This window comes from Salvia splendens, chromosome 14 (assembly GCF_004379255.2).
Source record: "Salvia splendens isolate huo1 chromosome 14, SspV2, whole genome shotgun sequence".
NCBI lineage: Eukaryota > Viridiplantae > Streptophyta > Magnoliopsida > Lamiales > Lamiaceae > Salvia > Salvia splendens.
The window spans coordinates 2,033,683-2,060,902 of NC_056045.1; the positions used below are offsets into that span (position 1 = coordinate 2,033,683).

Genomic DNA, 27,220 nt, shown 5'->3' on the forward strand with positions numbered 1-27,220 from the left:
GGGCCGAGATATTCATTAAGTGGGCCTTTTGTGGGTAGATGGCTTGAGTCCCTATTTTATTTTACTTAAAATTAATGTAGCTCTTTGTAATTAATTGGCGTGGGCCCATTTGTTTTATTTCAATTGTTACTGAATTTTCAGCCTTTTTCATTTCATTTTCATTCAAAATGCAATCAATTTAGATTGCTTCATTACAGTCAATAATCCTAACACCTCAGAAGATGCAAATCCTCTTTCATTGCATTACTGGGTAGAAAAGCTTACATAAATACTACTACAACCAACCCTTCTTTCAGGCAGTGCGACGGCCACACCGAGATAAGCTCCACCTCTAAACATCCGAGCATCTCATATCAAGCATCGACGAGACCAACCGCATAGTAGCCATCATGCTTCTCCTGCACATTAACAAAATAATTAAGTAAACTGCACATATATTACTCTGAATTGTATGCTCCATGGAGTTTCTATGGTAGTAATACTTAATACTTTCACATATTTTTGGTGTTGATTTTCCCTCGTTTATCGTTTATCTCATTTTCCTTTTGAAGAGGCAAAAGAACAAACGAAAAATGACAGTGAAGAAGCCGGAAATGCAATTGGAGTGTAAACGAACCTTGGATATCATTCGCTGCTTGTTAAGAAACTGTGTCCGAGCCTTGTTGAGAGCCGAGTTAGGTGACTTGTACATCCTCTGTCAAAAAAATTAAGACAAATAATAGATGAAACTTAAATATACAGAGCATGAGACAGAAAGTCGAAGACGCGTGTGGTTAGTAGCAAAACACGATTGATTGTAACAGGAACAGTGTGAATGGTAAAAGCCGACAAGCCTAAATAGACTATTACACACCTTTTCAACTGCAGACAATTGGTGATCAAGCTTTATCTCTGGAGTGAAATCAAATACATCATGAAGAAACGGATTCTCCTGTCAAAACAAGACAGATGGGAACGATGACAGTCGGTAACATAAGATATAAGACAAGGCAGCCACTAGTTAGAAGTTCGAAAACTTACATGCATGTGCTTAACAAATCCACCAGCAAGAAAATGCTTGAGGAAGTTCAGCTATTGAAGAACTCAAAGATATCAGAAACGTTACGCTATGATTTACAAGTAAAAAAAACTGCACGAAAAAAAAAAGAAGATAGACCTGTATCATTTGAGACCATGACCTTGTATGTAATAATTCATGGCCGATCTTTGTCGAGGTTTCTGGGGCGGGACCATTCTGATATTCCGAACCAATGAAGTTCGGTATTTCAGCAAAAGAATTAAGTGGAGTGTTACTGTATTAGACAATGGCGTCCGCATACCTCTAGAAAATCCACAACATCATGAAATTTGTTCCTCTGGTTATTCAGATCTTTCTTGGCGGAACCTCTACCACCTGCCTCAGCGGAGAGATCTTTCATTTGGTTAATGACTTTAGTCTTTAATCCATTTACGAACATTATTTTCCGAGAACCGTCCCCTTCAATACAAGTATGATGACCAGAGACTTTCGACTCCCCACAGAACTTCTCCAGGCTCCCCATCTCGAAGATTAATGCAAGTGCTTCACCAGCAGCAATGCGAACTGACCTGTCGTTCTTCTCCAGTAGAGTGGAAAGGAAGGACAGTGAACTGACATATTTTTAGAATACATCAGCACTCTCCACAAAGAACGTGTAGTACTCCCTCCGTCCCACAATAGATGGTTTGTCCCATAACAGATGTCACATTTCCTTTTTTGGAAAAAATTCTCCCTCACATTATTATAAATACTATTTTCTCTCTCCACTTAGCACACAAAATATCTCCTAAAATCTCGTGCCATTATCCAAGTGTGTCATCTATTATGGGAAGGAGGGAGTAATATCTAAAAAGAAATAAATTATGGTTAATCAATACTAACTCTTGCCAGCTTCTAGGGTTGAGTGCCCTTTCATCCACTGTGGTAAGAAGAAACGACCATGCGGTGACCACCATACTTATCACAGCTGCTGGAGGTTTAGCAGCAACAACCTGTAATACAAAGATTGACCTTCAAAAAACAAAAATAACTAAAAAACCAGCCTCTATAAAACACCATCATTTTTGCACATCAACAGGTCTTGTTATTTTGCAAATATAAGAGATAGTAAATCATAACGACCCAGTTGAGAAAAGAAAATGCATACATTGGAACCCAATTTCGGATGAGCTACTTGCCACATTATTTGCATCGATTTCTCTGCATGCTCTGCTTCTTCTCCACCAACAAAAGTAATAACAGCCAAACATGCAAGCAACTGTATTTTGAGGAAAGAAAATCAAAAAAATTAGAAAAAGGCTGAATTCGGGGGATAAGACGAATGCAAACAAGTGGCGCCAAGTGCAACCAGCTTTATTTACGTACTGATAATATTATAGATGTTTCAAATGTTGATTTAAGAGCTTCTGATATTGGAGAGACCGATTCTTCAAAGATTTCTCGTGCTTTCTCCCCGGAACCAGCAGTAAGTGCTAGAAGCCCTAAAAGAACAAATGGCTGTCAGGATATACCGAACATGGAAATAAAAGCTGAAAATTTAAGCGCCTTAGCAAAAACCTATCACGTGACATGCCAAGGCAACCTCCTTCGGAGAACCCTTCTTGATTGAATTTAAGCACTGATGCAACAATGTAGCAAACCTAGATGGAGAAAACAATAGCATTATGAACTTTTATATTGAAGCTAACTTTTAGGGTTCACATTTACAGTAATATGAACCAACTTTCCCCTTTTCTCTCAACGTGCGCGCGCACACACACCTACATCAAAGGTAGGATTTGGGAAGAAAAGTGACAAAAGACTCAATTTGGTTATCAAATTATCATATCGTGATTTGGTCAATAAATGAAGCTCCCTTGGAGTGACTCTATAGTTATTCTAAAAGTAGTAAACATGTTAGGTAAGACGAGAAACTAGTACATAACATATATGCCAAATGGAAGCATTCATTTTCATTTTAAATGAACTTATAACCGATGACTTACACATCCTAACTCGCTAAAATTGTCCTACGAGAAATCAAAGTTATCAGGTTTAGAATAAAATTGATAAAACAGAGACAATGCATACTTGCGTTCAGTGAACTCGTGTTGTATGCTATTGTTGAAGACTTCAATAGTTGACGCCAAAGCATTTTCTCTAGTAGAACCTCTGCGGGAAAAAGAACAAGAAAAAAGCAAACGCATTAACGATATATTCTCTGTCTCTGTTAAAGAACCTCAAATATTATTTACAATGGCCAATTGATCTGAACTATTGTGCATACCTACTCGTATATCACATTATACGTTACCTTTTCTCATATAAAGCATCCAAGTATTGATCAAGCAAAGACTCTCGATCAACCAGCACTTCCTCCACGCCAGGGTACATTACATTGTCGAAGTGCTTAGTAGGTGATGACAAGCTCAAGCTATCTAGATCATCGGAATCCAGCATTGCAGAATTCTTTTTTGGAGATTTTCCTAATGTGTTCATGCACATTGACTAAAGCAATTAGCTACTACACTTATCCGAAGACAGAAAAAGCATAAGTTTCAGAAAGCAGCATCCTACAGAAGAAACCTCGATGCAAATAAATCATCCTTGAAACGTGAAAACTAAAATCCTACCCAAACTATATATCAAGAAAAGAAAAGGATGTAATTTCAAAGCCATATTTTTCACATTTCTACAGTCTTTCAGAATAGAACTAAAGGTCGCATAATCACAACGTATAAAGTTTGAAGGCCGCTTGTAGATGATAGTATACTACATATATATGTAGATATATTAGGTAGCAAGCATGGAAGTAACAATACATATGCATTTGAGGAAATTGAACAGAAATCTACTGTGTATGTTCAATAAAAGTACAAAATCTTCAATGTCAACAATTAATCTTCCTAAGTTCAATTGAAGCAACATATATAAACGCAGTAACAGCAACAAAATCTGAAAATATCCACAAAATAAAATTACAATGATTCCCACTTCCAAAAGCAATAAAAAACAATCTATCAAGATTTGTTAATTTCCAGATCAATATACAAGCTTAAACAACCAATGCATATAAAAATAAACTAATCCTGAATTCCAACTTCAATTAAAGAAACACAAAACTCACAACCGTTATCCATTCCGCAATAAATTTCCAATTAACATAAAGATTCCATTTTTCTCTTGGTAAAAGGGGAATGATTACAAAAACTGAATCACAGAGTATGAAGCACTTACTTCTCCCCATTGATCCAACTTCAATTACTCCGATCGATGTCAGAAGAAATAAAATTGAATAAAATATTGATCGATTGGAGAATTATGAATAAAATTGGAAATGGAGAATCTGCAATATGAATTATGGATTCCTCCTTGGTGCAATGGATACACAATTTCTCCATTAATATATGTAAAAATTTTCAGATGAATCATGAGATTCTTGCGGTAAGAAATCTAAGGTGGTAATTTTAATTCAAGATGGAAAAAATAATATTATTTTCACATTTATCAGTCGTGACTATATATTCTGTTTTTTGGTTATTTATTTATTTTTCTGTAATATCATATCCTTGTATTTTAATTTAATTTTATTTATGGGGCTTGATTTTATATCAAATAATATCCTTATGAGCATCGAGTATTCATTATATATCTTGTGATTCTTCATCCTCCGCATTTCCTTTAGCCTGGATTTTTCATGCTTGGAAACTTATGTCTCGAGAGTACTCCCTCTTGCTGATGTCCCTAATAATTTGTCACCATTTAAATTAGAATGAATTTAAAAAATATATATAATAAAAAAAAAGGATTGAAAAAGTTATTAGTACGTGGTCATACTTTTATATATTAATTTTATAATAAAATATAAGTGAGAATGAATTAGTGAAACGTGAGATCCACTACCAAAAATAATACTCCAGTAAAAAAGAAAGGTGGCAAATTTTTAGAAATAGAGGAAATATAATAAAGGTTGAGAGAGAAATAGGGTAAAAGTTCAATCAATATGCTTACTGTTGAAATGGTTTATGTTTTCATTCAACTTTCAATTGATTTTAGGATGGAACTCATGAATTTCTATTATTTACGTCTAGGTTTAGGAACGTCTAGTGATATTAAAATCCAGCTAGTAAAATTGGAGGGCTGTTTGGAAGACTATGGCATTGGCTGCGCTGTAGAAGAGGCATGATGACGTGGGAGGAAGAATTTTAGGCTGGGCTTTTGGAAGAGCATTTCTCTTTGTGAATGGTCTAAAGGCTCTCTTACTTTCAAGAAAGAAACACATTTACTAATCATTTTAAAGTTTTTTTTCACTATTTCTTTTTAAAAAACTGATTGTACTTTAAATTGATTTTATAATGTGTACGTGTGGATAAATGAATTTCTGAGGGCAATGTATTAGAGCACCCGCAACGCGTACCGCCGGCGTTCCGCGTGCCGTTCCGCCTGAACGGTTTCGCCGCGGAACGCGTTGCGGCGCACCATTCCGCTCCCATTCCGTTCCCATTCCGTGCCGGGTGCGGACGGCACGTAACGCGGCACGGCTTGTGCCGCCACGCGCTGGGGCGACGTGGCGCTCCCCGCTTCGTGCGTGCTTCCCACTCGCCGGCCCGCGAGTGGGACACGTCAGCAGATGATGCAATAATTAATTTTTTTAAAAAAATTTTGATTTTAAAAAAAAAAAAATTAACGGTAATATTACCGTTTTTTAAACTTTTTTTTAATTTTTTTTATTTTTATTTTTATTTTCTTATTCTATAAATACACCTAATTTATTACATTTCACACACAACTACACATCTACTCTTCCTAAATCAACATCAATTCCTCTCCAATTTTCTATTTCAATCTCCTTCACAAAATGTCCGGCGACGGGAATTACGGCGGTGGCGGCTCCGGTGGGTGGGATCTCAACGCGTTCGGCGATTGGGAGACCATGTACAACACACTTGGTGGTTCCGGGTCGTCGACGCCGGGCACCCTGGGGTCGGCGACGCCGGGTGGGTACCAACCACCCACTTTCGATGTGGATGCCTACGCTCGACCACCCGGCTCGCGGCTTTCTCAAGGTTTGTCCCAGATTCGGGAGGATATCCCCGTTGAACCCACCCAGGGAGGAGGTCGAGGCGGTGGAAGCTCTAGGGCTTCGTCTGAGGCACCCGAGGAGGAGGAGGAGGAACTGGAGGATCTGGGCCGGCATCCGTACAACAACGAAGAAACTAAGGCGGTGTACACCGCCTGGCTCACCGTCTCGTACGATCCCATCGTCGGGAACCAACAAGCCGCCAAGTGCTTCTGGGAAAAGGTCCGTGATGTCTACCACCAGACTAAGCCGAAAGGGGCCCGGAAGCGCAAATATACAATGCTCCGTGCCACTTTGGCCGAGTCGACGTACAGGTCAAAAAATTTTGCGGCATCTACTCGGCCGAAGCGGCGAACTACCAAAGCGGAGCTTCGGGCGCCGACATTCTGAGGGCGGCTTTGCGCGTCTTCTACCAGGACACCGGTCTACAGTTCAAATATGTTGATATTTGGCAGCTCGTCAAGGACGAGGAAAGGTGGGCCGGCGGTGTCCGCTCGAGCTCGGGCTCAACCTCAAAGCGCACGAAGCACACGGCGAGCGGCAACTACTCGTCTGGTGACACCGGTGAGGCCAGCGAGGGTGAACCGCAGGTGTTTGGGGGTACGGGGGATCCAACGCCAGACGAATACGGGGGATCCAGCCGTGGGCACCGTCGGCCACAAGGGACGAAGGCGGCGAAGGCGGCTAGAGCGAGGAAGGGTCGAGGCGAATCAAGCCAGTCGGCCTCGGGATCGGGCTCGCGGGGAGGCTCGGACACACTTATGGTGGCGTACATAACCGCCACAATGGCGGACACTTCCCGCTTCTCGTACGCCCAATTCACGGCCTGGTGGAACGGAATTGTGCATATGGCAGGACTACTTGGTCTTCCTCCTCCCCCTAAACCTCGACCGCCTCCGGAGGATGATTCGCCGGTGGAGTAGTTTTTTTATTTTCCCACGTTTAATTGTGTGCTTTTTATTTTGTGTTTTTTTAATGTTGTGTGTTTTTTAATAAAGTGTGTGTGTTTTTTATTAAAGTGTGTTTATTTAAATTGAATTGGGTTGGAAATAAAAAAAAATGAAATTGAATTAATAGTAATTTAAGGAACGGTTAAGGAACGGAGGGTTGCAGGTTCCGTTCCTTAGTTAAGGAATGGAGTAAAAAAGTACAGTGGGACTCTCAAATAGTGGTTTAAGGAACGATATAGGAACAGCGTTGTGGATGGCCTTATGGCAGAAACTCGAGTGCTCTCAAATTCTAATAGAGTAAAGGCGATTGGCGCTCGAAAACAAGAACTATATTGATAAGAGAACTTCTCAAACCAAGACTACCTTAGAATTATCGTCACCAAATTCAACGACGAAAAGACACGCTTTTAAATTTACAGAGAAACTTCAAATAATAAAACACCTAATCTCTAAAGCATAAACGCCATACTCCTAATCTATAAGGCTGGTTTTTACCTTCATCCTACCGGGATCATTTTGATGGCTGCAGCAATCGGCATGCCAAGAAGCCCGATCAACACGCTCGCTAGCCACTGCTGCCACGTGAGAGGATGCGTGTTTGCAAACGTGCCCAGAAACTCGACAATAATGGCCTGGAAGACGACTGTGCAGCTCAGCACTCCAACAAAGACATAGTTGTCGAGTATGCCTTTGAACACGTTTATCTTCTCCATGTCTCTCGAGTTTATCTCGTTGAATGCCTGCACCACGTACATGCAAGTTCACCTCTGAGTTACATGTGGTCGATGGACACAAGTTAACTAAACGAAGATTACCTGACAGAAGACGAACGAGTTGAATATGATTGTGTTGAGAATGAGGTTGGAATCGTCTCCATGGAGGCGGAACGCTGCCTTTCCAGCGGTTTGGAGGTACCAAATGACGACAAACTGGTAGATAGACTGCCCGAAGATGTTCCTCCACATGGCGTTGCTGATGAAGTTCCCTTTCCTTCCGACTGGAGTTCTCTTCATCAAGTCGTTGGTGGGAGGCTCCGTGGCGAGTGCAAGTGCCCCGAGCGTGTCCATGATCATGTTCACCCACAAAAGCTGGACGGCTGTGAGAGGCGTTTGACCTGAAAGCGCGAAACAGCAGCAGAAATTAGTTGTCAACGTAAACAGAAATCAATCAATATGAAACAGAATGCTGATGAAGTGAATGGTGTTGTTCACCTGTCAAGCAAGCGGAAGAAAAGTTGACGATCAGTGCGACCACATTGACCGTGAGCTGAAACTGGACGAACTTTTGAATGTTCACATATACAGAGCGGCCCCACTTGGCAACAGTCACGATGGTGGAGAAATTATCGTCCAAAATTATAACATCGGCACTCTCCTTGGCAACCTGGAAAATATAAACCGAGCAGTAGGTATATCGCGGTTCGTACTTCTAGTTTCGTTTGATACGACAGTAAAAGGTGGAGTAATAAGAAAAACAAGACTATATTTCTAGAATTTCAATATGACTACTTAACATAACCAACTTCATAACTCTGTCATAAATTTTTAGAAATACCTCAGTTCCAGAAATTCCCATTGCGAGACCAATATCTGCTTCGTGAAGTGCTGGGGCATCGTTTGTCCCGTCCCCAGTCACTGCAACGACCTCCTGAAATGTGGACCGAAGATGCCTGACAAGGGTATGCTTATCCATAGGTGACGAACGAGCCATTACCTTAAGACGAAAATACAGAAAACGCGTATTACTAATGAATGCTATATCACCAATATCGACTAATCTGTCTAAGATAAACGTGTACGCAACCAGTAGTCAAGCCAGCTATGGCGTTAAGTTGTTACCATTAACAAAATGGACAAATGCTGAAATCTTCACCCGATGCTTAAAATTACTAACTATCATCAACTTAAGAAAAGCAATGCAGTAAAGTCACTAACAGTATGCATTAAATGTAAGAACTACCTGTAGTTTAGGGATGATCTCCTGCAGTTCCTCGTCACTCTTCATTCGGAAATCTGGGCCTTCAATTGCAAGGCCATCATCAGTCAATATTCCGCATTCTCTAGCTATTGCCTTAGCTGTGTTAATGTTGTCTCCTGTGACCATTCGAACCATAATTCCAGCCGACCTACAGATTGCAACCGACTCCTTGACTCCAGGACGAACGGGATCTTTGATGCCCACAATTCCAATCAAAGTGTAACCCTCAAAGGAAACAGGACTATCAGCCTTGTAGTCACCTTCAATATCCTTGTACGCGAGGCACAGAGTTCGCAGAGCTTCATTAGCAAACTGCTCGATCGTGTCATTCAGATAATTATACGATTTTTCATCTAGAGGAACAACCTCACCAGCTGAATTCAGGGTCTTGTCACATGCAGACAAAATAATCTCAGACGCGCCTTTGCAATGCGCCTGAAAACAATCTCCGGGTAGTTCCAAAACTATCCCCATGCGCTTTTTCTCAGAATTAAATGGCTCGACTTTGACGAGCTTCGATGCCAGTCTCTCCGCGTTGAAATCTCCTCCGAGGAAGAGGCCAAACTCAAGAAGTGCTGCCTCAGTGGGCGTGCCAAGGACTTCGATTTTCCCATCCTCAGTCAGAACAATATCTCCTCCGGTGTTGTTGAATATCGACTTCTGAATCATTGTAACAACAGAATCCGGAATGTCTGAGCAGAAGGCGGATTTCTTCATCGAGCTACTGATTTCTTTTACTTTCCCACAAAAGCATGCTTTCACAACTGTCATGTGATTGGTAGTAAGAGTGCCTGTCTTGTCACTACATATGGTCGTGGCTGATCCCATCGTCTCACAAGCTGCTAAGTGACGGACAAGTGCCTTGTCGTTCATCATCTTCTTCATGGCAAACGCAAGGCTCAACGTAACAGCTAAAGGCAGCCCCTCAGGGACAGCAACGACAACAATAGTCACTGCAATAGCAAAGTATTCTAGCATCTCCAGTGCCTCGTCAGCCGACCAGCTCCATACGGTACCTTGAATCATCTTCTTGCTAAACAGACCTTGCACAAGAACAGAAAAAGTGATAACAGCGAAAAAGAGACCTATCTTTCCAATTATCGTTGCGACTCCATTCAGTTTAACTTGCAAAGGGGTCTCGTCATCACCACCTTCAGAAAGAGTAGCCATTAGTTTCCCCCATTGAGTTCTCATCCCAACGGTAGTAATAAGCATTTTGCAAGATCCATCCTGCACTTTAGTCCCAGACAGAAGAAAGGGGTTCTCAACAGATACATTTACCGGCTCACTCTCTCCAGTTAAACTAGACTCGTTGATCAACAACGAATAACCTGAAACAAAGAGTCCATCAGCCGGGACCTGATCCCCGATAGCAAGATGAACTATGTCACCCGCGAGTAAATCAAATATTGAAATCTTTTGCCTGTACCCGTTTCTAGTAACCTGAACCGTAATCTTTTTCTTTTCCTTATCCAAATCTTTGAACTGCAACGACTGTTTATAATCACTTGTAGCAGTGACGAACACAACAAGAAGTATACTCGCTACAATGCCAAGTCCATCATGAGCACCCTTTGGCCATCCCTCCGTTGCAATGCCAACAATCAGAGAGACCACGGCACAAACAGCAAGTATCATAAGGGTAGTATCTTGCAGAGCTTCCCACACGAAAAGCCAAAAGCCCTTAGCCGGGCTCTCCATAAACCTATTAATCCCATAAACTTCTCTTCTACGACTAAGCGCCTCCACAGAGTTATCAATCCCGTTATCGACTGAGGTTGATAGCTTCCCTACTAGACCCTCAACACCACCATGAACTTTCAACTTCCTTACGTTATGACCCTCGACAATCGACCCTAATTCATCTGCATCTATATCGAAACCTGCCCCCTTGACATCCTCAGGCACACTGTAACTTATACCTGAGGCATATTCGGGTAGAATCAAATAAAAAACAGAGAAAAACTGGAGCAAAATCACGCGATTCACGTCGTAGAAATCTTACTCTGAATAAAACTAAGAGCAGCTTGGGAAACCAATACTGCAACTCTAAGCTTCTCCTGCAAATTTGCAATACAGCAACATCAATCACTCAAATTCCAAATCTATATAACATCTAGATTAATTTTAATCTAACCTAATTATTAACCAATTAGTACTAATATACCAAAACTGTTCACTTTTCCACTTCAAATCACTGGCAAAATAGTTGATTAAGCCGAATTCAATCAATCGAAACAAAAAATAATTAACCTGATTGGATTTCTGGATCTCACGAACTTCGAAACGCTTGGAAAGATTAGCAGTGAAGCGGAATCTCCTCTTCCGATTCTTCACCAGCCAACAAGCTTTCCTCCACCGCTGCAGCGCCTCCTCGGTCGAGTTCTTCGGCTTCACGTCGGAGAAATCCTTCAAATAGCTCCCCATCGCCGCAGATCGAGAATCTCAGCTGCAGATTATGAAACGCAACGGCTTTGCTGCCTTGTTTGAAATGTGCAGCGGGAATGGGTTGAAAAGGTATTAAAAAAGCGTATCTTGGGAGAAGGAGACAGCAGTCGTCGGAGAAGGCGACGCGAGTCAACTGCAAACGATTGATTCAAAGTTTCGGACTAGTTTCTTGCGAAATTCCAACTATACAAAGGAGGAAACTGAGCTGCTGTTTCACTACAGACTTACAGTTATGGAAATCTTTTGCTATAAAGTGTTTGACGCGTGAACAAAAGGTATTTGGAATCCGAATCTAAAATCACATCCATTTTTAAAATAGAATTATATTTTTAACAAATTTAAAATTTTCGAATTGAATATGATAGTGACGGGAAAATTTCGAAATTCAAGACAATTTTAGCTTAGGATATTAAGATATTTCGTGCTTTGGGATATTTATTTTGTAATTTTGGATTTTTTTTTTAGAATACGATTTTATTGTTCGGATTACTGTTTTTTGGGTTTGGATTTTGGAAAATTAATTTAGTCTTGATATATTTTGCATAAAAGAAATTAGACTTTCTAACCAATACAAATTAGACAAAAATCTCAATCGAAAGCTTACATGTATATTTAATTATTTGATATTTGTTTTTAAACACTATTTTTTTTCAAATAAACTTCTATAGAAAGGAGGAGGACTCGAACTCAGCACCTCATACAATAATGTCTAAGTTTCTTACCGCAACAAGGCTATGGACTCCAATCATTTTTAGGTTAAAGCACTAATGATTGTTAGTATATGATAATTTGAAAATTATTAATTTAATATTAATACATCATAAACAATTGCTCTCTGGTCACCTCATAAGAGTAAAAAATTCATTTATTTTTTTCTTTGAAATTGTTAATGAACCGTTTTTTGTCGTCTTTCGATGAGACAATTGTTGCACTATCTCTTCCTTTTGAACCGTTTACTCTTTAGGATTACACGAGTTTCATTTCCCGGATCTTAGTACTAATATGATTAAGGATAATGGAACAATTAATTAAGTATGGACAACTAGACTAATGTGTAATATATATACGACATACATTAAAGGATAGTTAAAGGTAGTCATTTTAAAAGGTATTCCACTAGCATATTCAAAAGCAACAAACGCTAAGACATTATTGAACAAGTTTCTATCAAAGCATCATATTCCAACCTTTATTTTTGTACGAAGAGAAGAAAAAGGTTATTGATTGTTTAATAGTTTCAATAAAATAATTAATACCGTATGTATCTATCAAAGCTGGACTACGCATGAGTAAATCATCTAATTAATATTCCAAATAACGTGACTTGTACCTTTCCTCCACTTGCTCCTCTTCGGGTTGCCGCCGTCAGCAGTCGTGCTTGCCAGTAGGGAGTCGTGCAGCGTCGTCATCAGCTTCATCAGCCGGCGTCGAGGGGGGCGAGGCCTCGAGCGCGGTGTCGGTATCGTCCTCAATCATCGGGGAGAGGGTGGGGGAGTCGGAGAAGTGGGAGTGGGGAGTATTGTGAGACTTGTGGCCTTCTTCATGTGGGGAGAATTGGAGATGCGCGGCTGAATGAGGGGAGGAGGAGCGTTTGATGGGGTTGGAGGTGAAGGTGGAGGTTGGGTGAGACACAAGAGAAAGAGTGATGAATCTTCTCAGGGGAAGCTTGAGCTCTTCCTCATTATAGCAGAAAAGGTCTTTTTTGCGTTTTTGATTTTTCATATAATTGCAATTAATAATCTTTTTGTTTTGCATTTTGTGTATTTTAATTCATTTGTTTAGTATTTTAGATTAATTAGTTGCTAATAAAAATAAAGAGCGCTAATAGTCAAAATTAAGAGTTTAATCGAGTTAAAATTTGATTAAAAGTCGTTGACCGTTAATTTTAGACGGAGCTATCCAAAATAGACTGATTTTGACCCCAGTTGAAATGTGTGGGATGCAATAATTCAAAGCGTAATGTTTAGGACCAAAATCGTAAAATAACTATATGTTTATGACCAATTTTGACTTTTACTCTATTATTAATGCATTGACTTGAAAGTACGTACATTATTGCATATACAAAATAAGATTATATATGTTTGTAGGCATGGGATTCGGTCGGTTCGGTTCCGACAGAACCAATTTGTCGGTTAACCGACTCCCATTTTTTCTGAAATCTAGAACCGAAACCAAACCCTTAGTCAGTTCGGTTCCTCAAGGAACCGATCGGTTCGGACCTTCAGGTTCTTCGGTTCCACCGAAGGAACCGAAATCAATTGTGGTCGGAGAAGCGGAGCAGCAATAGCGGCGGTCGACGCAGTAGCAGCGTCGGAACAACAACAACAGAGAAGAGTGGCTAGGAGGAGAGAGAAGCAGCGGCGGTGGGTGCAGCAACCACATCGGAACAACAGCTACCGAGAACAGTGGCAAGGAGGAGAGAGCAATGGCAGTAGGTGCAGCAGACGCATTGGATATCAACAACAAAGAAGAGTGACGACGACGAGAGAGCAACGGCGATCGGAGAACCAGCGTCGGTCGGCGCAGCAGCCGCGTCGGAACAGCAACAGAGAACAACGATGATTCTTTTTTAGAAAGAGCAGCAACCGTCCTTCTTAGTTAATGGCTTAGGGTCTTTCACAATTTTTATTTAATTTGATAGATGATTGATTAAAATGAATATAGTGAAAAATTAAAATTCAATCAACTATTACTGTTCTTCGGTTATAACCTTTCGGTTCTCGGCTAGAACAGAGAACGGCCTAAATCCAAAACTCAATAACCGAAACTGAACCTTAACCTTGTTTTATCGGTTCTTAGTTAACCGAGAACCGGAAAAGTAAGGTTCGGTCATCAGTTAATCGAGAATCGGGACGTTTCCCCACCCCTATATGTTCTCAGCTACCGCAGTGAAAAACGGAAAGCGCTGAAATTTCACCCGCCCCACAGAATCTCCGGTTCTTATTTAGGGGTGCAGAATCTTCATCAGAATCCCAATAAAGAAGAATAAAATCGCCGCCGAAAATGACCGGACCCGGCCTCTTCTCCGACTTCGGTAACAAAGCTAAAGGTCTCCCTCTCTCTCTCTCTCTCACTCATATTTGCATTTATACATTTATGTGCGCTGAGACACGTATCGTATGCTGCAGAAATTTTGTTTAAGGACTACAGCGATTATCAGAAGCTGATTATTTCTAGCCAGAGTGATACCGGATTGGTAAGCTACGGCAGATGAATGAATATTTCGTTTGTGTTTCTCGTTTGTAATCGAGTGCTCTGTTTTCGGTGATGTAGTTTTTCAGTAATTGTGAAATCCGAGTTATGAGTTCTAGAGCTCCCTTGCTCTGGTGCTCTGAATATATTTATTTTAACTGTTTTTTTTCTGATTATTATTATCATTTACTGTTTGTTACTCATAAAAGGTATGTATGCGTGATAATTTCGTGTGTGTTGGTTTACTGAATATGGTTCTGATCAAGCATTCATTGATTTCACTAAGTTTTATCTAATTTTTCTAGGAAATTATCACTAGTTGTTCTCATTAACTGGAGACATTTGGTTTGCTGATTACTTTAGTTGACAGTGTATGTGTGTACTTGAGCAGCTGAGCATTTGTTTAGATATGTGTGATAAGTTGATAGGTTCAAAACATGTGAAAAATTGAATTTTGGAGTAATTATTGTTGAATAGAGCTGCTATTTGACTGGTGTTGTAACAATAAGAAATCAAATGTGGAACTTCATAACTTAGAATTGTAATTTGGTTCGACGTATATGTAAAACACCAGCATGTGTTTTCAATCCGTATCAAGTTTATGATCTTCTATGAGTAGCAGTCTCGCTTTGCGTCGAATAATTTACTTATTGTTAATGAGAGAATCTCTCTCCTTCCAAATAAAATTGCCAGAGTTGCTGCATTCAACAACAGCATTTTTTGAATTTGAGTTATTTCTCTCTGTGATTATATTCACCTTAATGTACATTTAATCTGATCTTTATGCTAGATGAAATGAATTGGGAAAAAATTCCTAACACTATTGTAAGTGTTTGAGAGACAAACTGCTTAAGAGAAAATGGTGTTTATGAACCTTGTTGTATAGCTTTATTTGATGCTATGCCTCTCTGACTCTCTCTATATGGTCGTCTTTACATTCTATACTGTCAAGCTCTATTGCTTTTCTTTACTGCTTTGTCAATGCAAACCTAAAAAGATCTTTATATTAATAGTTTTTATTTTTATTTTTTATAATTGTTGCTTCAGTATGACATAACTGTCATTTTATTTACTTGAAATCAATTTCCAGGCCATAGGTTCGACTCTAGCGAAAAAGGGTGGACTCTCCAGCGGAGATGTTGCTGCAAAATTCACATTTAGAAATGGCGCGATTGATGTCAAGTTTGATACCGAATCAACTGTATGTTCCCACATTTGTTGTATAACTTGTTGTTTCCTTTTATAAAGCATGCATTCATTTTTATATAACCTCGTGTATGTAGATATGGACAACCCTTGTTGTGACCAATATCTTCCCATCATCTAGGACCATTGCCTCATGCAAATTTCCAGATTATAACTCTGGCAAGGTACTAATGCTATTTAAAACTATGATAACTTGTGGATTTACCATCCATTTATTTGCTAATGGGTGATACTCTTTTGGGCTTTGCAGATTGAAGTTCAATATTTACACAATCATGCAAGTTTAAGTACAGCTGTTGGTCTCAACAAGTCTCCTGCTATTGATGTTTCAGCTACTATAGGTACCCCTAGTGTAGCATTTGGTACAGAAGCAAGTTATATGGTTTCTTCTGGAAATTTCGCAAAGTACAATGCCGGATTCAGCTTGAAGACACCCGATGCTGTTGTTTCTGCTATTCTGTAAGCTTCTTACTCTGATGTAGTTAAGGTCATTTGGCTTATAAATGAATTTGATTTTTGATGTCAACTTCTGAAAAAATTGATAGCCTATTTCTTAAATGTGAACTCTAGAATGGCAATGATATTTTGGTTGTACTTTTTGGCCAGTTATTTGTATGAAGATAAATTCTGTATTAGAATAAAAAGAGATACAGCATATTGCCATATTGAGATTTTGTTATGTTGTGCCACTTCAAGCTTTTGATGCATTTTCAACATGTCGTTAGGAAGAAATCGATTTCAACTTAGCACCATTTTAGTGAAGCAGGAGTTGGTTTGAGTTATTTGCTAACAAAATTGCCTATGTGGCTTAGTCCTCTACAATCTAGTCATTTTTGCCTTACCCAGTTTTGATTTTTCACAATCATCAGTGCTGAGTTTGTGTATGTTTTATGCCTGCACTGCACTTTGGTTAGTCTTAAATTTATGCAGGGAATCGATCCACTGGGATTTGTATCTTATAAATGACTGCTTGAATGGCACATCTCTTATTGCTTGCTACCTCTAGGCTTGACAAAGGAGATGCAGTAAGGGTGTCGTACTTGCGCCATCTGGATCAGCTGAATAAAGGAACTGCCGTGGGCGAGATTTCCAGAAAGTTCTCTACGAACGAGAACACGTTAACAGTAGGATGCTCTTATGAAGTCGATCCACACACAACTGTGAAGGCAAAACTCAACAACCACGGCCATCTTGCTGCCCTCGCCCAGCATGAACTGAAACCCAAATCTCTCCTCACCATTTCTGGCAGTTTCGACACCTTGGCCATGGAAAAAACCCCAAGGTTTGGCTTGACACTCTCTCTCAAGCCCTAAACAGTAGTACATCATGCTTGTCTACTTATACAAAGATCATTCCAGCAATACCTTAGTTTTCATATAGTTAGATTTCATTTCTGAACTCAATTCTTTCCTGTACATTATTCTGTAAATTTAAAACAAATATGTTGAATTACTGATATAGTAATACATGTATACATCTCATACCAAATATCCATATACTTAAATCTATAACATATGAAACAAAATTGAAGTGTTTTTATACAGAGGCATAGAGCTGAGGTGTGAAGGAAAACCACCTGAATCCACAGCTCCATTTGTCAGGCAAAGAAGGGCATTTAGGCAGCCAATGCCAGGTTCTTCTAGAAACTTTGTAGTATAATATCTCAGGCCATGTGTAGCAGCACAGACAGATTAAACCTTGATGCCAGAAACAGTACACATGCTCATAGTTATGGTAGCAAACAGATAGAAATTTCCTGCACACCATTTCCGGCATTGTTTCCACCTCCACCCACCCCTCCCCCAGCTCCCACAGCTTAATGCTCCTTGAGATCCCGCTCGCCCCGACCCCGCCCACCAGGTACAGCTTCCGGTCCCCGTCCCCAGCCAGCCGCGCGAACGCAAGCCCATCGGGAAGATCAATAAGCAGCGTCTCCCACCCGCCGCTCTCCAGCTGGAAGCTCACAATGTGGAAAGGCTCGGGCGTCGTGAAGAGAATCCCTCCGCTGTAGAGGACGCCCTTCTGGTGGTGGTTCTCGTTGATGATCGAGGATGGCTCGGGGCCGGGGAAACGCGCCCATGAGCCGGTGGAGGAGGAGTAGACGAGGGCGTGGTGGAATGATCCGGTGGTGGAGAGCATGAAGAGCTTGTATCCGTCGGCGGCGGAGGAGGGGGAGGAGGGTACTACGGTGGGGAGGTCGAAGGAGAAGGGGGAGGCGGGGAACTTGATGCGGCGGAGGGAGCGGGTGAGGAGGTTGCAGACGAGGAAGGAGGAGGTGGAGGGGAGGGAGAAGCAGAGGAGGCCGTGGGAGGAGGAGAGGAGGAGGGAGGAGGGGGGCATGGGGGGGAAGGAGAGGAGGAGGGAGCACCAGGTGTTGAGGGAGGTGTTGAAGATGGGGGAGGAGTGGTGGAAGTGTGGGTGGGAGAGGATGAGGAGGGGGGAGAAGGGCGGCGGGGAGTGGGGGAGGGAGTGGCGGGAGATGAAGTAGGGGGTGAAGGGGAGGGAGTTGAAGTGTTTGCAGGTTGATCGGAGGGCGAGGAAGGTTTTGAGAGGGAGGAGGGAGAGGACGTGTTCGAGGAGATGATCGGGAAGCTTGCTCCATATCCGACCATCCATGGTTGTCATCACCACCACCACCTCTCTTGCTTAGGAGTTAGTCAATCTCCATGATGTTCTAGAGAGAGAGAGGGAGTTGGAAAACTGGAAGGGAAATTAAAAGAGATTGATGAAAACCATGCTGTGGTATGAAAACAGGGGAGATTTTGTTGACTAGCAGAGACAGATGAAAACTATGATATGGTATGAAAACTGGTGAGTTTTGTTATCCTTATCATCATATAGATTAGGCTTGTTTTAATAATTGTAGTAAGTAATTAGTTAGTTTGCTTTAAATGACTGGATATTTAAGCAGCCACAACCAGTCAACCACCAACATAGTTAGTTAATTCAGTTCAAGTTCTATTAAATGTAGGAGTATTATAATATTTTTCAATTTATTAGCAATTATAAAACGTGTGATATATCAGTCAGCCAGCAAATGTTCATTATAGGGATAAAACAAGGAGAAGAAAGTAAAAAAAGGCTTTAATATGTCACAATTATTGATGGTGTAAAGGGTATATTAAAAACAATAATAATTCACATAAAACAAGGATCACAGTCTAACATTGTAGTTTAAGAGATGTTTCTCCCATCTACAAAGGATTTGTTTACCCTCTCCTTCATCGCCACCGCCACCTCCTCTCTAGCCGGGTTAAACTCAGATCCGGATCGGGTTTGACCCACACTCACTGTGCGCAGACATCTCCCTCTGTCCCATTAGAAATGAAATGTTTTTCTTTTTGGTCTGTCCCATTAAAAATGAAACATTTCTAAAAATGGAAACAATACGCTCTCTACTTTTTCTTCTATCTTACTTTACTCTCTCTTCATTAACTCACAAAACAACACTACATAAAATCTCATGCCGAAAAGCAAATGTTGCATATTTAATGGGACGGAGTATATAATAAAAATAATTAGGAGTTTAGAGTTAAATGGAAGGCGTGGTCGTACATAATTAATATAGTTGCAACTTGGATATGTATTGATTACTCTCAAATGGATTTCTTCCACTTTGCTTAAAGGCTATATATCATCTTCGTCAAAAATAGAAAATTTGACCATATGAATAGTAGCTGGAAACAAATGCTATAGAAATGATTGGTTGATAAAATCGGTTGGGATGATCGCTATGTATTTTTTTACTATATATTCCATCTTATTCGTTTTCGACCGTGTATATATTATTTTATGTATATGAAATACAGCAAAATAAAATTTTAGAGTATTTTATTTGGAAGAACGCTTGTCCTGGTTGGAAATGTGGAAATTTTGAATGAGTAAGCAAATTAAATTATTTTTCGCTGACTTTAATGCATACAATACAATGCTGTCAATTTTTCTCTCATGTTATAATTATTTGTATTTCAAGAAAAAATGTCAAATTGTGATTGATTCAATTTTTTTCTGAAATTGAGAGAGTGAGACATATTTTTTGGGATTCATGTGTGAAAATAATATGTCAATTTTGACAATATTGAAATTATGTGTGAAGAAAACAAGGAATTTTCCATTGGGGCCTCAATCATACAAATTACATGACGCAAATACGTGGTATTAACAAGAAAAAATGGTGAATATTGGATATTTGAGAAAGAGGAATTTTGACACTACTGATAATTGAAATCAAACCAAATTTGAAAAATGAAGAAAAAATAATCATATACTCACTTCATCATTGTCAAATATCAAACCAAATTTGAAAAATGAAGAAAAAATAAGCATATATTAACTTCATCCCTCATTAATTGTCCACTTTGATTCCGTCAAGAGTTTTAAGAAATGTACTTTAAGAAAGTAGGTAGAAAAAGTTGGTGGAATATAAGTCTCACTTTATATAATTATTACTAGTTTTATGGATAATAAAATGTGAGTGAAATGAGTTAGTGAAATATGAGACCTATTAAATGATAAAAGTGAATAGGAAATTATTGTGGAAGGATAAAAATGGCAAAAGTGAACCATTAATAAGGACGGAGGAATACTAATCTAATTTTATATTTTATCTCATCGTTATGTATCATAATGCAAATACATACGTACCAATGTCCGTAACACTTAGTACGTTGCACACCACATGATGTGCACTGGCGGAAACACGTACACATGGGGGAGGGCTTAAGCGCCTACCCAAAATATTTTTTGGATTTTTTTCTACTTTGAAAATGATTAATTTTTTTAATTTATCTCTAGCCCTCACTAAATTAATGATATTGAAGAATAATCATCAAAAATTGAATATTAAGAGGGGCTGAAATGAATCAAAAAGTAAAAAATTACTGTGAATAAAATGAAGAACAATGATTTACTTAGATGAGTTTGAGGAAGAAGATGACTTGATTACAATTAATATCATAAACTTCCTAGTAAAATGTGTCAAGATGGTATGCTTTTCCAAAAATTACCGATTCGTTTATTGAATACTAAATTAAATTATAAAGTCTATTCGTTTTAATAGAAATATTTGTATTTGTTTAAAAATGTGTTTAGTTAAACTTTCTTTGGACTTGGGAGAGTAAATTAAATTTCAATTTAATAACTTAGTTTTCAATTAGTGAATTTTAATTTTTCGTCTCCTTTATAACTTTTTCCAGAACCATAAAGTACAAAGTATTATTTTAATTTTCTTTCCAAATAATCGATGTAAACTCAATTCTTATTTTCTTAGTGACTTTAATCCATAAATTAAATTTTAAGACCTTTTTCTTTTCAACTTAATTATGCAAAAATATCTTGTATTTTTACTAGTATATTTTTATTATAAAAAAAACACTAAACACCCGTTAACAAAAATAGTCTTTTTTTTGGTATATTCACCAAATTTATTATCCTTTTTATTTATAGAAAGATTTCCACCAATTTTTCTCCCCTCCTATTATACCTTATCCTTGTTTCTCTTTATCTTTTTACGCTACCAATAAACATTAAAACTTGTTTTGTCCATAAAATTATTTTTCGTAGATAATGAGGGTATATAGTGAAGCCCCTATTAATAAAAATTCTTGCGTCCGCCCCTTATGATGTGACGTGTCATATTGCCAATTCGTTAGTACCACTTACTTATGTGATTCAAATTATACACGACAGACCTATAAATGTTAAATTAAACTCAAGATATAGACACTAGACAGCCCTAACTACTGTAGCCTATGGTATAACAATTCCATACACAAAAAATTATAGCAACAACTTTTTTATCAACGCTTTTATTTGATAAGTAATAGATTCAACCAACCTATACTTAAATCAAAGTGCATCCACCACAAATATGTTATGAATCATTTTTCTTATGGGATAAAAGACTAAAAACATAAAAGATAGTGAACACAAAAGGTTCAAGTGTTCAACGTTTAATCCAACCCTAAAATAACTAAAAACGAATAATAAAATTACCAACACAGCAATATTTAAACAAGCCAAAATATGTGTTGTTATTTTACTTGAATCCTTTGTCCCTCTACCTTTACTTTGTTGGTGGTTTTAATCAGAAGTAGATAGACTACACATTACAAGACGAAGAAAATTAGCCACAATTATTGGTGATAAATGCAACAATTACCATGCAATATAAAGACCCTTTGTTGTTGCAATTTCTAGTATTTCGTTCAATTTGATCTCTTTTAGAACAAAGTTTGAAAGTTTGTTAGACCTGATCTTCACCTAATTTTCTAATTAAATACTTGAATTTTAATATTTATGATTGAAATAAAAAAAATTCACAAAAGGCAATAACTAAGCCACCAAATCAAAATGTTGATTTGGATTTGAATTTTAGGATCAGTTCTTCAAAATTCTAGTTTGGATTCTGCTTAGATTGGTCTTTCTAAAATCCCAAAATAGCAAAAACAATAAATTACGCTTAATATACAAAAAAAGTTAACTTTAATAGTAATATTTTGTTTAACACCCATATATTTAAAATAAAATATTTTATACCACCATTTATTTCTAACTTTGTACAGAGGCCCAAAAGAATCCATTTTCAATAACAGCCCAACTCAATCCAAACAGTATGAAGGCCCAAATAAACTGAACTAAAACCCTAGCTTTCCCAATCCCAAAGGCCATAATTCTCTAGGCTCCGCTTCCCATCACACTGCAGCGGCTACAACCATGGGTAAATATCTCCGCCGCGCCGCCGTCGGCGTTGAATTCCATTTACCGACTCCTATTTTCTGATCGTGTTGTCTCGCATTCTGCAGGTGCATACACTTATGTGTCGGAGCTATGGAAGAAGAAGCAATCCGATGTGATGCGCTTCCTGCTTAGGGTTCGCTGCTGGGAGTATCGCCAGCTTCCCGCTGTTGTTCGCGTTACTCGCCCCACCCGCCCCGACAAGGCGCGCCGCCTCGGATACAAGGCCAAGCAGGTACATTTTCACTCTTAGCCGTAGGAATTGTTTTGTGCTGAATATTTGAAATTGGAAAAGTCGTGCTTTTGATGCGTAGGTTAGGTTTATTAATTGATCGATTTTGTTTGTTACCTGAGTGGTTTTTGTTAACGAATTGAGAAAATGAGTTTTTATAGGATTCAATTAGGGTTGTTGCATGATTTTCGTGTGCATTGTTGCTCCTGGTGATAGGCTAATGTGTAGATTTTTGGGTTACAGTTTGGCTGATTGGGTTATTTGATTGTGTGATAAATCTGATCTTCTTCTAAACGCTTTTTCGGTACAATGTTACTCTAGAGTTTGCTTGTTTTTTTTCTACATTTGACCCTATTGTTTAGTTGAGGTATTGAAATATAATGTAGAAGTGAAGCTCAGTCTGTTGTGGTATAATAGCTGCCAAAGCATTTCAGGTGTTGAAAGTGTCCTGAACATTATTTTGCTCAAATCAATTTGCTAGCAAGTGATCATTTTAAAAAATTGCAATAAGACGCCCTACATGTACAAGACTTGTTTTGTGTGTCATTGCAAATTGCAATGAACACAACTTTTAAAACAGATTTGTTCACATTTTGGTGTACACCTCATCAAATATGGTTCATTTTCTAGAACCAAGATAGTTGCTTTTCGAGGTTAACAAACATTCAGTAATCTCCCCATCCTCACAGTTGAAATACCATTTCTTTTGTAAAATATACTCCATAGTAATTGCTTTTAAACAATGTAAATGTATTTCTTTTTGTAATATCGAGCATCAAAACAATATATGATTGATTGAGCTTCCTGAGAAGTGGAAATAATCAGTCCCCTTCTCACCTAAAACTATTGGAATTCGTTGAGAGTTAGAATATTTCTTAGATCGTCTCCTGATAGTTTGAACCTATATTGAAGTTCTTCACTGATTTATTTATTTTAATTAAGTTACCTTTCATTTTTATTGTATTGTGATTGATCATTGAATACTCTCTCATAGGGATATGTGATCTACCGAGTTCGTATCAGAAGAGGTGGAAGGAAGAGGCCAGTCTCCAAGGGTATTGTGTACGGAAAGCCAACCAACCAGGGAGTCACCCAGCTCAAGTTCCAACGTAGCAAGAGATCAGTTGCTGAGGAACGTGCTGGACGGAAATTAGGTGGCCTTAGGGTCCTGAGTTCTTACTGGATCAATGAGGTTTGCATATACTTCACATCACTCTTTTGTTCCTTTTGTTTCTTATATGTCTCACTGGCTTTTTCTTGTTGTTGCAGGACTCAACCTACAAGTACTTTGAAGTAATCTTGATCGACCCAGCTCACACTACCATCCGCAACGACCCAAGGATCAACTGGATCGTTAACCCGGTCCACAAACATAGAGAGCTTCGAGGACTTACCTCTGCTGGAAAGAAGTACAGGGGTCTCAGAGGCAGGGGTCACTTGCACCACAAGGCACGCCCATCAAGGAGAGCCACATGGAAGAGAAACCAGACCCTGTCCCTCCGCCGTTACCGTTGATCGTTTCAGTCAAAATAGTTGTCTGGTAACTATTTTACTAGGAGTTTTTGGACAATCTGGAAGAAGTTTTGTGCTATTCTGTTGAAACATGATTTGGTTGTTATAATTTGCATTTTAAACATACATCTTCTATCTGACAGTTTAAAAACCAGAAATTTGGTGTTGGATAAGCTTTTGCTGTTTTATAGTAAAAGTTTTTAAAAGTAGATGAGTTATTTAACTTTTGTTCTTTTATTACCCTTTAAAATTTTACTTTTATGAGCTCCAATAGTGTGTTCGACACTTGACAAATTCGTAATAATCACTCCACTTGCACATATAGAGATTAGATTGACTTTACCTTTATTGTATGATTTATATCGATCTTGTTATTTTGATTTTATCTATTCTTAAAGAAAATTTTAACGCCAACGGGTCGTAGCGCAGTTGGCAGTGCGGAACTGTGGTGACATTGAGGTCACGGGTTCAAACCCGTCACCCGCTGGGAGACTTTCGACCTTAATCCGCAAACCCGGTCCCGGTTAAGCAAGATTAGTCAGAAGATTAGTCAGATTTGGTACACCTATGATCAAACCAAAAAATAAAAATAATAATAACTAAAAAAGCTACTGCTGCAAGTTCTGCAACAATACACCAATCGGCAATCATTAAGAAATCAACCAATTAAAATAAATATGCTACACATATATTTTTCCTCTCCTCAAACATGGAGTAACATTTATTTCAAATAATTCATTTTATGATTAGAAAAAACTTCGTGTTTAAAGTGGGACTGTTCAGGAAAATATATTGAATTTAAAGAAAATTGGACCACACCTTGGAGCAATTATGTGAAATAAAAAGCATAAGTGCTAGAGTATTTTTCTAAATAAAAAGCATAAGTGCTAGTAGTATTTTTCTTCTCATGAGCATGCTCCTTTCGTCTTAGTTTTTGAATTTGGAACTATATGTTCTTGAGTGCCGTGCCTGCTTTTTGACACAGTATGAAATGGACAATTAGATAGAATTAATATTTTGGATTCTACTATAATGTCGAGTAGTCAAAGAAATAATGTTATTCAATTATGCAAATATCTCAAAGAAGATATGATTAAATATTAAACCCTACTAATTTAAATTCTCAAGATCCAACAGTTTCATTTGACTTATCAATTACTAACTGATTGGGTACCATAATGGCATAATATATTTTCATGTGGTATTAATCTTATCATTAACTGAAAATTCAAGAAACAGTACTACTATCATTTAAGTTTACAATTTGGGTAATCTTTTATATACAAAAATACGGAGTATTTGAGAAACTTGTATTTCTTGATTCAATAAAAAAATTGTGAACTATTACTTCCATTTTTATAACCATGTAAAATTGCAATACAATAGACAAACAAATTAACATTATGATGATACTCAGCTAATTCCTTCACTTGTACATAAAATTATGATCTATAAATAATAACCACTATCTCATTCTACAATGGTTATATTTAGGAGTACTACTATTTCACAGTTATAAAATAGTTATATTTAATTGTACTTCACTATATTTTCAGACGGAAATTGTTTATTATATTATCGCAGGTGGATTACTTCTGAAAATTTAAGCAATTTTTTTTTGTCATGAACTCGTTTACTATGATCGATTGTGGATCAATGATTTGTAACATGATTACTAACTTTATATGAAAATTAGAGCCTAATCTATTAATTAGACAATACACCTAATTTCCACAAATCCATGCACCATTATGCAAGTCTCCAAGAGAATCTTTGAACATATATGCACTAACACCAACTAAATCATCCTTTTTAGAATACAAATTTGGTGGGAACTTATCTCAATATGACTCTTCATCACACCTAGATCTACAAGTTAGATGTAGTATTTCAATACATGAAATATAAACATACATCTATTAGAAACAATCTTTCATTATTTTATTTTATTTTATTTTATTTTATTCAATCTATTGTCTCCACTTTCATATCAAATGTATCGTATTGCTAGCCATAGAGAGTTTCATAATGAGATGAGATTTTTAAAATTGATAATTTAGATTTTTCTATTAAAAAGGTTAAGGAGAAATTGATATTTTTCCTTGATGGATAAGAAATTAATTAGATTGATAATGAGTGTGCCAACCAACACGTGTCACCCTTCAACTACTCCTAATTATGGCGATAATTATATTCAAAGTTTAGGTTTGTATTTTATGATTCATTTAATATGATTTCAAATTTTCAATAGAAAATGTCACAGATTGCCAAAAGGTCAAAAAGGCTAATGAATTAAAATCATTTAATTCCACTTTAATCATTTGAATCCATCCTAATCTAAATCTAACACTAGTTATAACCTCATTACCTCTATAAGACTTGTTACAGGCTGTATCCTCATAACTTCATTTTCTTATTATTTAGTCACCATAATTGATCAAAATTAAAACTGATATGATAGCCAAAATAGTACATAACCAGCCGTTCAAGCGAGCTAGTGAAAATGTCTGATGCCATAAACCGTCGATGAATGAACTAGGTGACGTGCCAACATAATCTTCAATATGTTCACTTATACAGTGAAATCTATTTTTGCATGCCTTTCAAATCCTAAACGAATGTCTAAACCAAAAAGAAGAGGCGTGTGTTGTTGTCTTTCTCAACGAATAAGCCATTATTTCCTGATGAATAGAGCATGTATTTGCCAATTTCGTGGGTCCTACCAAGGTGATTTACGTGATACCAGACTACATATACGAAGAATTAAGCTCATTTCTAGATAGACGAACGTGCCTTAAATGTCTATTCACCACAACTTTTGTACATGTACGATCAGTTCATATAAGCTTTTCCGCCAACCATGTCTCTTTCAGTTCTACTGATGTTGT

At 38.1% G+C, this 27,220-nt stretch overlaps 5 protein-coding genes across 6 annotated transcripts; 2 read left to right on the top strand and 3 right to left on the bottom strand.

Moving 5' to 3' along the window:
* Positions 1–130: 130 nt before the first annotated feature.
* LOC121766064 (interferon-related developmental regulator 1-like) lies at positions 131–4,760 on the bottom strand. Of its 2 annotated transcripts, none has more exons than XM_042162396.1 (13): positions 4,235–4,760; positions 3,312–3,505; positions 3,089–3,169; positions 2,576–2,658; positions 2,384–2,499; positions 2,166–2,276; positions 1,901–2,010; positions 1,320–1,629; positions 1,157–1,234; positions 1,021–1,071; positions 854–931; positions 617–694; positions 131–398 (listed from the first exon to the last, which is right to left on the bottom strand). In XM_042162396.1, the coding sequence occupies exons 2-13, from the start codon at positions 3,500–3,502 to the stop codon at positions 354–356; spliced, it is 1,332 nt and encodes a 443-aa protein (XP_042018330.1). In that variant the 5' UTR covers positions 3,503–3,505; positions 4,235–4,760; the 3' UTR covers positions 131–353. The 2 variants fall into 2 exon arrangements, with proteins under 2 accessions (XP_042018330.1, XP_042018331.1); XM_042162397.1 differs by having other exon boundaries at positions 3,312–3,483; positions 4,235–4,759.
* A 2,574-nt stretch (positions 4,761–7,334) lies between these two features.
* LOC121765168 (calcium-transporting ATPase 1-like) lies at positions 7,335–11,725 on the bottom strand. The gene is made up of 7 exons (XM_042161215.1): positions 11,258–11,725; positions 11,010–11,064; positions 8,987–10,926; positions 8,582–8,740; positions 8,239–8,410; positions 7,843–8,141; positions 7,335–7,767 (listed from the first exon to the last, which is right to left on the bottom strand). Exons 1-7 carry the CDS (start codon positions 11,429–11,431, stop codon positions 7,525–7,527), a joined length of 3,042 nt encoding a protein of 1,013 aa, XP_042017149.1. The 5' UTR covers positions 11,432–11,725; the 3' UTR covers positions 7,335–7,524.
* Positions 11,726–12,623: 898 nt separating this feature from the next.
* LOC121766072 (mitochondrial outer membrane protein porin 2-like) lies at positions 12,624–17,334 on the top strand. Its single transcript, XM_042162406.1, has 6 exons — positions 12,624–14,504; positions 14,584–14,651; positions 15,738–15,848; positions 15,931–16,017; positions 16,104–16,312; positions 16,860–17,334. Exons 1-6 carry the CDS (start codon positions 14,459–14,461, stop codon positions 17,164–17,166), a joined length of 828 nt encoding a protein of 275 aa, XP_042018340.1. The 5' UTR covers positions 12,624–14,458; the 3' UTR covers positions 17,167–17,334.
* LOC121766071 (F-box/kelch-repeat protein At5g43190-like) lies at positions 17,281–18,986 on the bottom strand. The gene has a single exon (XM_042162405.1). The coding sequence runs from the start codon at positions 18,476–18,478 to the stop codon at positions 17,390–17,392; it is 1,089 nt and encodes a 362-aa protein (XP_042018339.1). The 5' UTR covers positions 18,479–18,986; the 3' UTR covers positions 17,281–17,389.
* A 3,486-nt stretch (positions 18,987–22,472) lies between these two features.
* LOC121763246 (60S ribosomal protein L15-like) lies at positions 22,473–24,550 on the top strand. Its single transcript, XM_042159204.1, has 4 exons — positions 22,473–22,571; positions 22,657–22,823; positions 23,815–24,012; positions 24,090–24,550. Exons 1-4 carry the CDS (start codon positions 22,568–22,570, stop codon positions 24,333–24,335), a joined length of 615 nt encoding a protein of 204 aa, XP_042015138.1. The 5' UTR covers positions 22,473–22,567; the 3' UTR covers positions 24,336–24,550.
* The last annotated feature ends 2,670 nt before the right edge of the window (positions 24,551–27,220 follow it).